Here is a 17,475-nt window from a genome sequence, read left to right on the forward strand (position 1 = left end):
TGGAGTAAGCACCAGCCCGCCCGTGCTTACCTTGCTCCCGGAGACCCGGTCCCTCTCGGGAGGGTAACAAGGGAGCCCTCTGAGCACTAGTGACTGGGTTTTACCCCTTTCTCTGGAAAAATATTAGGTCCCGTGAAAGAGCCATACAAGATAATTGGTATTCCTTCAGTTTTAGGATATAGAGAACCAATTAATGAATTTGAGGGTACTGCAGAAGAACAGAGAGGATGATATAGTTGAAAGTGCAGTGAAGGAGGTTAGCAGTAGGGTGGTGATCTATGAACAAGGGATAAACAGTATAGGAAGGTTTACTATAGAATCTTACTATTTTATTTGCCAATAAACATCCACTTAGCTTTACTATTATATTGGAAAAAAAAAAAAAACCTCCAGAAATCACTATAACTATAATAAAAAGACTTCAAGTATGTAAGAATTTTCAAACATTTTTCAAAATATAGCCATTACTCTAAGGGTTACAATTGAAAAAAATGTTATATTTGTAATTAAATTTTTTTTTCCCATCATTATTCTTCCAGTTTCATGAGAACTTACTATGAGGGAAAGCAGGAGGAAAAGATTGTGTGCTTCATTATAGCAATTTTTCTTCCATCTTTTTAAATGAAAACTTGTAAGGGAAAGCAAAAGGAAAAGATTATGTACTTGGTCATAGTAATTTTTCTTAATGATATTTTTTTTGTAAGGGAAAGATTGTGTACTTGATCATAGCTATGTCCAATATACCTTCAGAGAAAATAGAGTCCTACACAACTATTTGATGTTACAAATTTTCTTCTGGCTGCTCTGTAAAATCTGATTTGTATGGTTAGCTATCTAAATTCATGACCAATAGTGATTCACACTTTACCAAGGACTGGCCATAAACCAGGCCCTGTGCCAGATATTTCACATATGCTATCATGTTTATTCCTTATAATTATTCTTATCTTCCATTCCTGAAAGAGGAAGAAACTGAGGCCCAGCATAGTTAATAGTTTTCTAAGGTCAGACAGCTTGTTAGTCAGCATCATCACAGTGGGAACTCAAGTTTGTCTGACTTCATGGTCCATGCTCTTACCCTCTTGGCAACAGGGTCCCATGTTCACTAAAACCCCCAAAAAACAAATTCACTGCCATTAAGTTGATTCCAACTCATAGCAACCTCCTTTGGGTTTCTGAGGCAATAAATCTTTATGGAACTAGATAGCCAGGTCTTGCTTCCATAGAGTGGCTGAGGGGTTTGAACTGCCAACTTTCTGGTTAGCAGTCAAATGCCTTAGGCACTATACGCCACCAGAGCTCCTTCCCGTGTTCACCTCAGTGAGTATGTATTTCTGTTCCTTCAGCAAAACCTACTTATGAATAAAGTATGATTTTCAACATAAAGCTTGGAAACTGCTTTAAATTCCTGTTATGAAAGGAAAAAGCAAGATCAAGATGAGTTTTTTGTCATGTGAGAAAATTAATATCTCATTGCTAGTTTACCATAATGGTAAACCATAATGGTAGCCAGACTTAATATTTCATAATACAGTAATGATACATATTTGCTGTTATTTCTAGAACTCACTTGCAAATTCAGATGTTTAGAATTTTAAATATTCTGCAACTTAATTATCATAGAACATCAGATTGATTTGTTGAAACTATTAAATATATATGTTTGGAAACAAAACTCTTAACTATTACTTGTAAGCACCTTTTATTAATATAACATTTTTATTGCCTACTAAATTATACTATATACTTATTACATTTTAAAAAAAATGGGATAAGTAATGTAAGAATAGAGTACAAATGGCAAAAAGCACAAAAAATAGTCTTCCTACCACTTCTGTCCACTAGTCTTCCTTTCCAGAGTCAGTTTCTTCTGGGAACTTCCAGAGAGATTCTATGCATTCTTTCTTTTTTTTTTAAATAATATTTTACTGTTTTTGATGAAAACTTATACAGTTAAGTTAGGTTCTTATTTGACAACTTTCATACAAATTATTCAGTGACATTAGTTACATTTTTCACAATGTATCAGCATTCTATTTAACTGTGTGCTGGTTGTTCCATTTCCAGTACTCTAGTTTTCCTGTCCTCTTATCTTCTCTTCTTTGCTGTAGAATAAATGTTGAGCTTTTGGTCAGATTAAAACACTAAACTCACTGCCATCGAGTCAATTTCTACTTGTAGTGACCTCTCCTTGGGTTTCTGAGACGTGTCTCTACGGAAGTAGATAGTTTTTTGTAGAGCGCTATATCCTTTATTTTTTATGCCATTCTGTTATTTTGCTAAAAGGTGATCTCAGGGGATATTTTTTGGTTCAAGGTTTAAAGAATATCTCAGGGTGGTCTCAAAACTCACTGCTGTTGAGTTGGATCCGACTCATAGTGATCCCTCCTTGGGTTTCCGAGGCAGTATTACTACAGAAGTAGATTGCCCAACCTTCGTTCTGAGGAGTGGCTGGTGGGTTTGAACTGTCAGCCTTTTGGTTAGCAGTCAAATGCCTTAGGCACTACGCCACCAGAGTTCCTCTCAGGGTGGTAGTCTTATGGAATCCTGTTAGTCTGATCCAATTAGTCTAGTCCCTCCACTCCCACCTCCCTTTTTTTTTTTTTTTTTTTTAAGAATTTGAGTTTTGGTCTACATTTTTCTCCCATTTTATCCATGACCATCAGTTGTGACCTTGGTCAGAATGGTTAGTAGTGGTAGCTGGGCACCATCTAGTTCTGGTCTCAGGGTAGATGAGGCTGTGCGTTGTGTAGGCTATCAGCCTTGTTGATTTGTTTCTTCTCTGAGATTTTGTTTACCTTCTTACTCTTTTGCTCCTGATTAGTAGAGACCAACAGTTGTAACTTAGATGGCTGCTAGGACACTACTCATTTCACAAGAATGCAGAATATGAACTTTGTGAATTAGATTATGCCAGTTGACTGAATTGTCCCTTAAGACTGTGGTCCTAGGATTTCAAACCTAGAATAAATCTCAGAGAGTATTTGCTTTCTATTAATTCTTCATTTGTGCATCTTTTCTATTTGTGGGCTCTACTCTTTAGAAGTACAGTCTCTGACTTGACTTTGCATTTGGCCTCCTGAACAGCAATTACCTTGAGACTTTCTTCATTGTTATTCTTACAGTTCTCTCTGCTCCTCTCCTGTGTTGGGTACCCTGCTTTCTGTATCCCACGTCTTCATCTTTCTCATTTTACTCCCTCAATTTTGTGGAGCCTAAGCTCCTGTAGCTTCCTGAGAGAGTGCATGGGGAGTATCATTTATTTTTGAGAACTTGACTGTATGGAAAAACCCATATTTTGCCCTTATACTTGATTGAGAGACAATAGAATTTTAGGTTGAAAATAATTGCCTTAAGGATTGTGAACATTTTTTTTTTTTTCATGATCTTTTCATTTTCATTATTGCTATTAAGAGTTCCTAAGCCATTTCAATTTTTTGTCAGAAACATTTTTTTTTTTTTTTTGGTTAGGCTTAGTATGTTTTCATCCATTTTATCCATTATACTTTGTATTTCATGAGTTCCTTTGATCTGGAAATTCATGTCTTCCATTTGTGGACTATTCTTGAATTATTTTTTTCTTCCCTAACTTTTTATTTTCTTTCATTCTAAGCTTTTTATTTGGATATTGGACAATTTATCTAATTATTTGTTTCCCTTTACTTACTACCATTTTTAATATTATCCTGTCTTATTTTATGATTGCAAATATTTTGTCTCCTGGGGCTATTTATGTATATATGTGTGTGTGTGTGTGTATATATATATATATATATATATATATATATATTTGTTGTTGTTATGTGCCGTCAAGTTGGACCCAACTCATAGCGACCCCTCCTTGGGTTTCCGAGGCAGTATCACTACGGAAGTAGATTGCCCCATCTTCTTTCTGAGGAGTGGCTGGTGGGTTTGAACCTCCAGCCTTCTGGTTAGCAGTCAAATGCCATAGGCACTACGCTACCAGAGTTCATATATGTGTGTGTATACACACACACACACACACACACATATTAAAATGCATAGTCTCATTTTCCTCAAAAATGCTTTAATTATTTATTATTTTGTCGTTTGATCTTGTCTTTAATAGTAGAATTTTTCCTTGAGTGTCAGTTAAATCTGAATTTTCTGCTCATATTTAATTATTGGAGACAATTTGGACTTTGTGAGTTCCGTAGGTTGGAGCTGTTGACTGTGGACTTCACTATAATTTGATTGGGCTGAACTATTTATTTGGAGGATCTCTGATAACAGTGTCCAAAGGGCTTAAGTATTCTGTCGACTAGGCTACTCTGTACATTGTTAGAGTGCTGTGTGTGTCACACTGTATTGCAAAATATCTGATATATATAGGCTTTCTTCTTCAAAGTTGAGTTCCTGAGGACAAAGTACATGTCTCATTTATCTTTTTTTTTTTTTTCTTTTTATTGTGATTTGGGTGAAAGTTTACATAGCAAATTGGTGTTCCACTCAACAGTACATTTTGTTTCATGACATTGAGTGCAATCCCCACAGTGTAACAGCACTCTTCCCACTTCCTTCCTGTGTTTACTGTTTCCAATCATCCTTCTTTCCTATCCCTTACTGCCTTCTGAGCTTTATCCCTGGGCAAATCCTGCCATTTTGATCTCATATAGTTGATTGTTCTAAAGAGTGCATGGGTTCCTAGTGTTGTTGTTCATTTTATGAGATTGTCTCTTGTTTGGCTGACAAATGAGACACAGGGAAGTTTAGATCCAGGCCTGAAGAGCATCCAAGGGATGTAGTCTCAGGGACTACAAGTCAGTATCAGAATAGTGAGCCTAGTCTTTTTTATGATTTTGGGTATTGGAATAGTGAATCTGGTCTTTTTTATGATTTTGAGTTTTGTTCCACATTTTCATCCCAATCTATCCAGGACATCCTATTATGATTCTTTTCAGAGGAGTTGGCAGTGGAAACGGGCACCACCTAGTTCTAGTCTCATGGTTGTAGAGGCTGGGGTTTGTGTGGTCCATTAGTCCTTTGGACTAATTGTTTCCATGCATCTTTGATTTTATCTACTCTTTGTTGCTCAGGATAGGAAGAGACTAATAGTTGCACCTTTGATGGCCACTCAAGCTTTTAAGACCCTATTCGCTACTCACCAAACTAGGATGTAGAACAATGTCTTTGTATGCCAATTCACCTTGATGTTGTCTGAGATTATGATCCTGAGCCTGCAGGCCTCGTGATATTTTATTTATCTTTATATGCTTGTACTTAAGAATGGTTTGGAGATGATAGGTACTCATTGAGTATAATTCAGGTGAACTACATTATATTACTGTTCAGAGTCCCTGGGTGCTACAGAGGGTTAATGGGAAAGCTTGGAAGTTCGAGTCCACTCAGAGCTGCTTTGGAAGAAAGGCCTGGCAATCTACTTCTAAAAAGTCAGCCATTGAAAACCCTGTGGAATATGGTAACACACACAGTAACAGACACGGGTCCCTAGGAATTGGAATTGCCCTGACAACAGCTTTTTTTTTTTCCTTGACTTATTGTTTAGTCATTTTGGTAGTCTGCTAAAATACTTAATAATGTTACTTATATTTTACTAAATCCATAAGTGACTTTTAAATTTTTCTTACAGTGAAAAGCTGAACAGTTTCCATATGCAGAATTAAAATTTCATATTATAAAGCCTTCAAAAAAGATATATTGATATTTTAAATATTAAATGGGTAAGATAATAATGACATGAACATATTTTGATATGAATATGATAGGGGATTTGAGCTTTATAGTGAACAGATATTTGTTCAGTCAAGAGTTCTAATATAGCAATCCTCAACCATATTTTCACACATTTCATAAACACATTTGGAAAACTGACCTATAATTGAGGGGAATAAAGTATTATATTTATCAGCCACATGAAACTATTGAGGAAGTGAAAATTCTTAATAATAATTGTAACATGCTTATTATTTTTTTTTAGGTCATAGGGAGGATTATCACATGATTGACTAGTTAGTAGCTGACTAAATCATTTGTGGATTATGTAGGCCCTTCTTTTCTTATTTACAATTGATTTTGAAACAAAAGGTTTATTTTTATTTAAAATGGTATTTTCCTTGCTAAATCATTATTATTATTATTGTTGTTGTTGTATTTTTTTTTTATTTTTCACCAGTGTAGTGACTATGACTTGGAATTTGGAACTGAGTGCTTGCAGTTGGCTCTAAAATACTGTCACACCAAAGCCAAACTGGTAGAAGGATCACCTGACCTCTGGAAGGTAAGGGAGATGATGCTTTGCTCTGGCTGTGGTCTCTGCTTGCTGGTCATTCCTAAAGACTCACTTCCGCAATTACAAAGACTTCCCAGATACTTCAGAAAATGGAGAAGTAGTTTGGAATTACTTGGTTTTATGCTGAAAGAGTTACTATTGCCAGAAAAAAGGTAGAAGTGTGTGTGTGTGTCTGTGTGTATGTGTGTGTGTGTTTGTACAGGCATGCTTGTATATGTATGTGGAGGTATACATGCATTTATGAATGCTAGAAATTTAAAGGAACTGAATAAGTCTCATTGGATTTACTGAGCCAACAAAGTATGATATCCCTTCTATTGCTTGGATTCAGGAAAACTTACTTTGAGTTAGTTTATACAAACACATTCCATTTTAGCACATAATGTTTTATTTAACTAATTTTTTTTTTTTTCTGTTTTGCTTGCTGTATGTGTTAGGTCAGGTTCTCTAGAGAAACAAAACAAATAAAGCTTATATATAAATATAGAGAGAGAAATTTATCTTAGGAATATGGCTCTCACACTTATTGAACCTGGCAAATCCCAAGTTCTTGGATCAAACGTCAAGCTGGAGCCTCTTCCCAACTCATGCAGCTGTAGGAGCAAATGATGAATCCAAAATCACTAGGCCAAATGAATGGTGGATTGCTTGCTCATGGACAGTTGTAGGCAGCACAACAGGATCCCAATCCACAGAAGAGTGTCTCATTTTCCCAGGATGTCCATAAATATATTGGAAGCAGGCCACCCCCCTAGGGAAACTCCCTTTCAATGGATTGGCTACTCAAAGCATATACATCCAGTCCCATCGTGGGAATAACTCACATCACAACTGCTTAAACCACACAGAATTGTGGCCCAGCCAAGTTGACACACAATTCCCACTATCACACTGTATGTGTATATCCTTTCACTCTTTTCCTAAAGCTGAACTGGATTGAGGCTCTAATGACACTTCCCACAAAGAAACATTTCCTTCCAGACCCTGGCTGGAAGCTCCAATTTAATTGGATTAAAAGAATTTCTTCCAGAGTTCTGGCCCAGAGAGGGAGGTGGCCTGACCCCCTCGCCCCTGTCCCCATGAGGAAATGGACTCTATCCTGCAGCAAGGCCCAATTCTTCTAATGGCGAACATATTTCTTTTGGAGGGAAAAGATTGGTTATTGAAAGTAAGTAGTCATACTATCACACTTCAGCTTCCTGTTGTGGTTGGGGTGTTTTAGAATGTTATTCTCCTTTGTTTCCTTAGGTAGAATTATATCGAATTGAACAGTACATTCTGAATTGGAATTATAATGCCATTTCATAATTTTGAAATAGGTATTGCTGATTTTGAAATAGTGACTGTAGTCTTTTGAAATCTTTATAACACATGCAACTAAATCTGATTTGTAAAGATTTGTTCTAAGATTTTATGAGTCCATAAGCACATTTCTTAATTGATTTAAAAACAAAACAAAACAAAGTCTACGAGTTGATTAAACATTTTACACTGTAATATTATGGGCCTTGCTGCATGCTAAAATAATCTCAGACATTTGTAAAATGTTGAATTCTAAGTTTCTAAAATTTTGAGGTGACAGAGAAAATCACGTAGTATTATTGGTCATTTAAGGATACCCATCTACTAGGCAAGAATTTTATTAATTTTATTTATCATCATTATATATATGGCTTAGATGGTGATATGCATTTTAATTGTGAAGATTTTACCAATTAGGTGTTTTGTTAAAGACCCACATCTCTAGAGAACCCCCTTTCCTTGCCTACTACATCTAATTTGAAAGCCAAGTAAAACTGTGGAAACTCTGAGGCATTTTATTGCTACTAACATATTAAGCCTCTCTGGCTTCATTTTTTGATGTTGTTGAGTGTATGATTGTTACCTTTCATGGATGTTTCGAGCCTTCATTAAAATTGCAAAAGACTATGCAGATAAAACCACCAGCCTTCTGGTTAGCAGTCAAGTGCCTTAGCCGCTATGCTACCAGAGGTCCCCCCAAAGAGACAGCCTGGCTACCTGGCGGGGAGTGGCTGGTGGGTTTGAACTGCCAGCCTTGGGTGTGGCAGCTGACAGCCTGAGGCCCTGAGGTCACTCCTTCCTCGGAAGGAAGATAGGGCAATCTACTTCCGTAGTGATACTGCCTCGGAAACCCAAGGAGGGGTCGCTATGAGTCGGGTCTGACTCAACGCCACATAACAACAACAACATGCAGATAAAAATGTTGAAAATCACACGTTGCCTTTGGAATTTTCCACTCCATTTACACACATTTATTTTATTTTTGGTAAAATGCTCATTTTTCCCTGATGCCTCCAGCAAGAGGATATTAGTTCTCAGACATATCTTTTCTCTCTGCTTCTCTTCTATTTATACAAGTCCAGTGCACTCTTACAGTGAGTGTCCTTGCCACAGTTTATGAGTTCTTCTCGTAAGTCATTTGTATATGCTAAGTGGTGACATACTCTCTTGGGCCCAGCAGGATTTACATCAGAGTTACACTTCCAAAGCGGGGGGCGTGGGAGAACCCTATCCTTATGACGAGTTTGAACAGTGATATGCTTCCAAGCAATCTTAAGACTCTGAAAGGGCCTGTAGTGCAGTAGGATGGCAAAAAGCCTTTAAAATAGAAGTTCTGAGAATTTTTTATTTTTTAATGCTACCAGATTTATTTTCTGTTGACAAAGATTGAAATTATTTTGAGTGCGAATATTGCAATTGTTTCAAGTTCTCTATTTCCTTCTTCCACCTTCTATCTCTCATGATCTACTTTTTTTTTTTCTATCTTTTGATATTTTCTTTAAAAAATAAAAACCTCACTGTTGTCCAGTCGGTTCTGACTCATAGTGACCCCACCTTGGGTTACCAAGGTGATATCTCTACAGAAGTAGATTGCCCAACCTTCCTTCTGAGGAGTGGCTGGTAGGTTTGAACTGCCAGCCTTCTGATTAGCAGTACCAAATGCCTTAGGCTCTATGCCACTGCACCACCCCCACCCCACCCCCGGCTGGCAACCATCCTCTCCAGGGACCTCACCCTTGGGGGAGTCAAGAAGGTAGTCTTTTTAAAAAAAAAAAAAAAAATGAAAAAAAATAAAACCAATTGAATTCCAGGCCCTTGGAGTTCAACTAATACTGATGTAGGGCATATTTTATTCCAGACATTGTATCAAGCCCCTCTTGAATCTTGTGCCCCTCTTCAAATTCTGGGAATTTTTTTAGCTGTTTTTTTTTCCCCCAGCCTCTTTAATGACATTGTATAATATCTCTACTATATACTTCTAATTTAATTTTGTGATTTTATCATTTAATATGAATTTCCATTGCCATTTAAACAAAAACCATGGGATCTGCATTTGGAAATATAGTGTTCTAATTCTATACTGATTCCAAAGATGCCACCAATTTTTCTTTATTTTGATCAGAAAAAAAGATTCAGTATAATCAAGCTGAAATTGGTATGGGTTCAGGTAGCAGAGCCAAGAAATCAAACACAGTGAAAGACACATTTAGATGTTCTCAGAAGGCATTTCAGTATCATGCAACAGTAAGGCAGGGAGGGATTCTGAAATGGAACAGGAAACCGTGCCTAGTGGTCTCAGAAGTCAGGGGGCTTATCCCATGGCTCTGTGAGAAATGATTGAAATTTTTCATGACTTCATCTAGAAGTATTATTTCAACTGTCACTAAAAACCCCAAGAGGGTTTTTATTTTGCATTTTAGCATATATTTTATTTGTAAAAGTAAATGCAAAAAGTAAATGTTCAGGACTGATTCCAATTTTCCCATGCCTGGTCCTCTGGGGTCCGAGGAAGCATCAGTTTTTTTTTTTTTTTCTTTTAAATCACTGCACAGGGTAGAAAACATCCCACCGGGATGACCGCAGAAGGGCACAGGACTGGACTGACTCCTAGGGATTAGAATCATCTCCTGAGCTTCCCCTGAATGGTCAAGCCTGGATAGTACTTCATAAAGACTTTTTTTGGGGGAGATTTCATCTAGTCAACAAAGAACTTCCATCTCTTTAATTTATAGTTTTACTAAGAGGCAGTCATTCAAATAAAACAAAGGAATACTTCATGGTTTAAAATCAGGAAAATGTGTGCCAGGGCTATATCTTTTCACAGTGTGTATGTTGAGCAAATACCTCGCCAAGCTGGACTATATGAAGAAGAACGCTGCATCAGGATTGGAGGAAGAATCATTCACAACTTGTGAAATACAAATGACACAACCTTGCTTGCTGAAAGTGAAGAAGACTTCTAGCATTTACTGATGAAGATCAAATCAAAGACTACAGCGTTCATTATGGATTGCACTTCAACATAAAGAAAACAAAAATCCTCACAATTGAACCAATAAGTAACAACATCATGACAAATGGAGAAAAGATTGAAGTTGTCAAGAATTTCATTTTAGTCAGATCCACAATCAACACCCACAAAGGCAGCAGTCAAGAAATCAAATGATTTATTGTATTAGGCATATCTGCTGCAAAAGACCTCTTTAAAGTGTAAAAGAGCAAAAATGTCACTTTTAAGACCCAAGCCATGGTATTTTCAATAGCTTCATATGCATACGAAAGCTTGACAATAAATGAGGAAGACTGCAGAAGAATTGCTGCATTTGAATTGTGTTGGCAAGGAATATTGAATGTGCTGTGGACTGTTAGAACAACAAACAAATCTGTCTTGGAAGAAATCAGATAGAATGCTCCTTAAAGCAAAGATGGTGATACTTCACCTCTCATCCTTTGGACATGTTATCAGGAGGGACCAGTCCCTGGAGAAAGATGTCATGTTTGATAAAGTAGATCGTCAGCAAAAAAGAGGAAGACCTTCAACAAGATGGAATGACACAGTGACTGCAACAATAGGTTCAAACATGGCAACAATTGTGAGGATGGAAACAAGATGGAACAATTGTGAGGATGGAACAAAAAACAGTGTTTTTTATTTTATTGAACATGGGGTCAATAGGAGCCAAAATGAACTCAATGGCACCTGACAACAACAGCATTCTGTTTTATATATAATATTATTTAATGCTGATGTTGAAAATATACACAGTGAAACATACACCAATTCCATAGTTGCTACATGTACAATTTAGTGTCATTGATTATATTCTTTGAGTTGCATAACAATTCTCACCATAATTTTCTGAGTTGTTTTTCCTTCATTAACATAAATTCACACTCCCTAAGTTTGCCATCTAATTTTGCGAGCTGCTGTTGTCAGTTGGATTCCAAAGGGATAGTTCTTAAAAAAGCGTAATGCTTAAAGCACACCTTTTTTTCCCACTAGTTAAGTTAAGCTATTGTTTGGTTTAAGAAGGCTTCAGGGGATATTTTTGGTTCAATGTTTAAAATTCTCTCAGGGCAATCCTTTCATGGGTTCATCAAACCTTCATGGCTGTAGGAAGCCTAGAGTCCATGAAATTTGAAATTGTGTTTTGCATTTTCCCCCTTTTGATCCGGGGAATTTTATGGAATCTTTGTTCAAAATGTTCAGTAATGAAAGCTAGCCATCATTTAGTTCTGATCTCATGGCAAAGTAGACAGTTATTCATAGGGTCAGTTAGCCTCATATTCCATGTTTTCCTCCTGTTTCTGAGTCTCATTCTTCCTCTGTTGTACTAGGCACATGGAGACCAATTGTGCCTTGGATGGCCACTTACAGACTTTTAAGACCCCAGGCAATATACATCCAACTAGGAGGTAGAACAGAAAAATTAAACATGTTATTGTTGTTGTTGTTGTTATGTGCCGTCGAGTCGGCCCCGACTCATAGCGACCCCTCCTTGGGTTTCCGAGGCAGTATCACTACGGAAGTAGGATTGCCCAACCTTCCTTCCGAGGAGTGGCTGGTGGGTTTGAACCGCCAGCCTTCAGGCCAGTAAATAATTGGGATGCTCTATGAAACCAAGAGACAATATCCCATGAGATATTTGGTTGTACATAAGCAGCCTCAGCATCTATTTTATTTTATTATTTTTTTTAACTTTTATTGTGGTAAAAACATACACAAGACATCACCAACTTAACAACTTCCACATTTACAGCTCAGGGACATTGATGACAATTTTTCATGTTGTGCCATCATTATTGCTATCCTTTTCCAAAATATTCTACCACCATTAGCATAAACTCAATGCTCTGAAAACAAAAGCTTCCCCTTTTCCCCTCCCTCCTACCACTGAAAATCTCTATGTATTTATCTATGTATCTATAGATATTTTTTCAACCTATCTAGGAATTTTCCCTTCAATCCCCTCCCATCCCTGGTAACCAACAAAGAAATTTTCCTTTCGTGTATAAACTTTCCTTGACTTTTTATAATAGTAGACTAATACAATACTTGTTCTCCTGTGATTGACTTCTTTCACTCAGCATAATGTAATCCAAGTTCATACATATTATGTGGTGTTTTGCAGATTCTACATTATTCTTTAGAGTTGCATAGTATTCCTTTGTGTGTATGTACTACAGTTTAGTTATCCATTCCTTGGTTGATGGGCACTGTTATGGTTACTTCATGCTACTCTAACAAAAATACCACAGGTGGATGGCATAAACAAACAGGAATTTATTTTCTTACAGTTTTGGAGGCTAGTAGTTCAAGTTCACAGTGCTAGACTCTAGGGGCTGGGTGAAAGCCCCTTGATGTTGGGCTTCAGCTCTGCCTCTTTCTACTGGCCCACTGAAGCTGAAGGCTTTCTTCACTCAGGCAGCTGCTGGCTTCTGAGGCTGACAAACCCAAAGTTGACAACTAAAAAGGTACAGTCCCAATATTACCAAACCATATGACAGTCTACTGATTCAAGTCCATTAACAGTCCCAAGATCAGCAGGCAACCTGGTTCACTGCTGAACAATAACTCATCTATATAAAGGATTCAAGCGTTCTAATAGTTCCAGACCATTCCCAAAGCTGCTTCTTATATACTGGAAGCAGACCACATCCCTAAAGCAGCTTCTTAGCTGCCAACAGCAGATTCCACCATGGAGCTGTTTCCCAGTGTTATCATGGGAAATCAGACAACATGTAGCACTGGGCAAATCAACTGCAAAGGACCTCTTTCAAGTGCTGAAGAGGAAAGATGTCTCCTTGAGGACTAAGGTGCACCTGAGACAAACTGTGGTATTTTCAATTGCCTCATACACATGTGGGAACTTGGCAATGAATAAGGAAGACTGAAGAAGAATTAATGCTTTTGAGCTGTAGTGTTGGTGAAGAATGGTGAAAGTACCATGGACTGCTAAAAGAACTAACAGGTTTGCCCTGGAGGAAGTGCAACCAGAATGCTCCTTGGAGGTGAGAATGGCCAGACTTCATCTCACATACTTTGGTCATGTTGTCAGAAGGGACTATTCCCTGGAGAAGGATGTCATGCTTGGTAAGGTGGAGGGTCGCCGAAAGAGGGGAAGGTTCTCAATGAGATGAATTGACATGGTGGCAGCATCTATGGGCTCAAGTATAGCAAGAATCATGGAGCTGGCTCAGGACTGGGTGGTGTTTCGTTTTTGCTTTGCAGAGGGTCACTATGAGTTGGAGATGACTCGATGGCACAACAACAATAGCTGCCCAGCCACTCAAAATCAGGCCAAGCCAAGTTGACACATAACTTTAACTACCACAGGCACCTAGGCTATTGCCATCTCTTTGCTACTGTGAATAGTGCTGCAATGAATATGGGTGTGCATATATCTATTCATGTTCTGCCTCTCATTTCTTTAGGATATATACCTAGTAATGAGATTGGTGGATCAAATGGTATTGCCATACTGATTTCCACAGTGGTATTATCTTACAGTCCCACCAGTAGTACATGAGAGTCCTAATCTCTCCACATCCTCACCAGCATTTGTAATTTTCTGTCCTGTTGAAATTTGCTGTTAGCGCTGGGATGAAGTGGTATCTCATGGTTGTTTTGATTTCCCTCTCTCTAAAGGCTAATAATCATGAACATTTCTTCATGTTTGTTGGCTGCCTGAATATGTTCCTTGGTGAAGTGTCTGTTCATGGCTTCTGCTCATTTTTTAATTGGATTGTTTATCTTTTTGATGTTGAGGTGTTGGAGTTTTCTATAAATTTTAGAGGTAAGTCCTTTGTCTGATATGTCATTACTGAATATTTTTTCCCATTCTGTAGGTTCTCTTTTTATTGTTTTTGAGACATCTTTGGATGCACATAAGTATTTAATTTTTAGAAGATCCCAATCATCTAGTTTATCTTCTTTGTTTGTGCATCTTGGGTTATGGTTGATAGCCTATTTATGCCATAAATTACAGCCCCTTGGTTTGCCCCTGTTTTTTCATTGATGAACTTTATAATTTTAGGTTTTACATTTAACTCTTTCATCCTACTGGAGTTAGTTTTTGTGTATGGTGTGAGGTCTGGATCTTGTTTCATTTCTCTGCAAATGGATAACCAGTTTTGCTGGCACCATTTGTTAAAGTGGCTGTCTCTTCCCCATTTAATGGATTTATGCCCTTTGTCAAAGATCAGCTGACCATAGGTCAATGGACCTATTTCTGGATTCTCAATTCTGTTCTACTCGTCTGCGTGTCTGTCATACCAATACCATGCTGTTTTGACAACTGTGGCTGTATGGTAGGTTTTGAGATCTGGGAGTGTGAGACCTCCTACTTTGTTCTTCTTTAGTAGTCCTTTGATTCTCCAAGGTCTCTTCCTTTCCATAAAAGTTAATCATTGGTTTTTCCATGTCTTTAAAGAGTGTGGATGGAATCTGGATTGGGATTGCATCGAATGTGTAGATTTCTTTGGGTAGTTTGACATTTTCACGATGTTAAATCTTCCTATCCATGAGCATGGTGTGTTCTTCCATTTATGCAGATCTCTTACAGTTTCTTGAAGTAGTGTTTTGTAGTTTTCTTTGTATAAGTCTTTTGTGTTCCTGGTAAGATTTATTCCCAAGTATTTTATCTTTTTGGAAACTGTAAATGGTAAATTGATTGATTTCCTTATTTCTTTTCCAGAGACCTCTTTGCTGGTGTAGAGGAATCCAACTGATTTTTAGATGTTGATCTTGTATCCTGCCACTATGTTAAATCTTTCAACAAGTTCCAGTAGTTTTCTTGCTGAGTCTTTTGGGTTTTCTATGCATAGGATTATATCATCTACAAATAGGGATAGTTTTACTTCTTCCTTACCAATTTGGGTGCCTTAGATTTCCCTTTCTTGCCTTTTTACCCTGGCTAGGACTTCCAGTACAATGTTGAATAGAAGTGGAGATAGACGGCATCCCTGTCTGGTTTCTGTTCACAAGGGGAATGGTTTCAGTCTCTCTTCAATGAGAATAATGTTAGCTGTTGGTTTTGCATAGATGCCCTTTATTATGTTGAGTAATGTCCCTTCTATTCCTATTTTGGTGAGAGTTTTGATCAGGAATGGGTTTTGGATATTATCAAATGCCTTTTCTGTATTGATTGATACGGTCACGTGATTATCTTCCTTTATTTTAGTTATGTGATGGATTACATTGATTGTTTTTCTAATGTTGAACCATCCTTGCATACCTGGTATGAATTCCACTTGGTCATGGTGCATTTATTTATTTATTTTTGATATGCTAATGGAGTCTATAGGCTAGGATTTTGTTGAAGATTTTGCATCTATATTCATGAGGGATATTGGTCAGTAGTTTTCTTTTCTAGTGGTGTCTTTGCCTGGCTTTGGTATCAGTATTATGCTTGTTTCATAAAGTGAATTTGTGAAGATGCCATCCTTTTCTATGCTCTGGAAAAGTTTGAGTAGGATTGGTGTCAGCCCTTTTCTGAATGATTGGTAAAATTCTCCATTAACCCATCTGGGCCAGGACTTGTTTTGTTGGTAATTTTTTTTTAATGACCTGTTCAATTTCTTCTTTTCTTAATGGTCTGTTCAAATTTTCTTTCTCACACTGTGTTAGTTTAGCTAAGTAGTATATTTCTGGGAATCTGTCCATTTCTTCAAGGTTTTCAAATTTGTTGGAGTAGAGTTCTTCATAATGTCCTGATATTTTTGTTTTTATTTCTGTTGGTTCTGTTGTGACATCACCTCTTTCATTTCTTATTTGTGTTATTTGAATATTTTCCTTTTCCTTTCTATGTTTGCCAGTGGTTTGCTGATTTTATTAACCTTCTCAAAGAACCAACTTCTAGTCTTGTTGATTTTATTTCTATTGTTTTTCTATATTCTGTTTCATTTATTTCTGCTCAATCTTTATTATTTCTTTTCTTCTAGTGACTGCAGGCTTTTTTTTATGCTCTTTTGCTAATTGTTGGAGATGTTTGAATAAGGTGTTGATATTGGCTCTGTCTTCTTTTTGATGTGTGCATCTACTGCTGTAAATTGCCCTCTGATCACTGTTTTGCTGTGTCCCAAAGATTTTTGGATGTTGTGTCTTTTTTCTCAATTGATTCAAGGAATTTTTAAATTTCATTTTTCATTTTTTCTATTACCCAGTCATTCTTAAGGAGAGTGTTGTTCAGTTTCCATGTGTTTGCTCTTTTTCTGTTGATCTTCCTATTGCTGATTTCTAATTTGATAGCATTGTGATATGAAAAAATACTTTGCAGTGTTTCAATGTTTTTAATTTATTAAGGCTTCCTTTATAGCCTAACATATGGTCTATCATGGAGAATGTTCCATGTGCACTGAAAAAGAATGTATATTGTGCTGCTGTTGGGTGAAGTGCTCAGTAGATGTCTATAAGGTCAAGTTGATGGATTGTATTATTTAGTTCTTCTGAGTCTTTATTGAGTTTCTTTCTAAACTCATTGTTTGATTGAAAGTGGTATATTAAAGTCTCTTACTATACTATGACTATAGTGTCATCTATTTGTCTTTTCAGTTCTGTTAAAGTCTGATTTATGTTTTTGGGGCTCTTTCATTGGGTCCATAGATATTTATTATTGTTTTGTCCTCTTGTTCAATCGATCTTTTAATCATTATATAATGTCCTTCTAGTCTCGTATAGTGGTTTTTGTCTTAAAGTCAATTGGATCAGAAATTAATATTGCCACTCCTGTATACTATACTGCAGCAGTATATTGACAGAGAACTTCCAGAGGTGCAAGCTGGATTCAGAAGAGGACGTGGAACAAGAGATATCATAGCTGCTGTCAGATGGATCTTGGCTCAAGGCAAAGAATACCAGAAAGATGTTGACTTGTGCTTTATTGACTATGCAAAGGCATTTG

At 37.1% G+C, this 17,475-nt stretch overlaps 1 protein-coding gene across 1 annotated transcript in view; it reads left to right on the forward strand.

The window, feature by feature from the left end:
- The window catches only part of CRPPA (CDP-L-ribitol pyrophosphorylase A), a 428,617-nt gene that overhangs the window by 95,384 nt on the left and 315,758 nt on the right, over positions 1 to 17,475 (forward strand). The window contains exon 4 of the mRNA XM_007946658.1: positions 6,155 to 6,259. Within this exon, the coding sequence (XP_007944849.1) occupies positions 6,155 to 6,259 (105 nt within the window). The remainder of the gene's footprint in view (positions 1 to 6,154; positions 6,260 to 17,475) is intronic.

The sequence above is a fragment of the Orycteropus afer genome, unplaced genomic scaffold (genome assembly GCF_000298275.1).
Source record: "Orycteropus afer afer isolate SDZICR_OR568_19922 unplaced genomic scaffold, OryAfe1.0 scaffold00008, whole genome shotgun sequence".
Classification (NCBI taxonomy): domain Eukaryota; kingdom Metazoa; phylum Chordata; class Mammalia; order Tubulidentata; family Orycteropodidae; genus Orycteropus; species Orycteropus afer.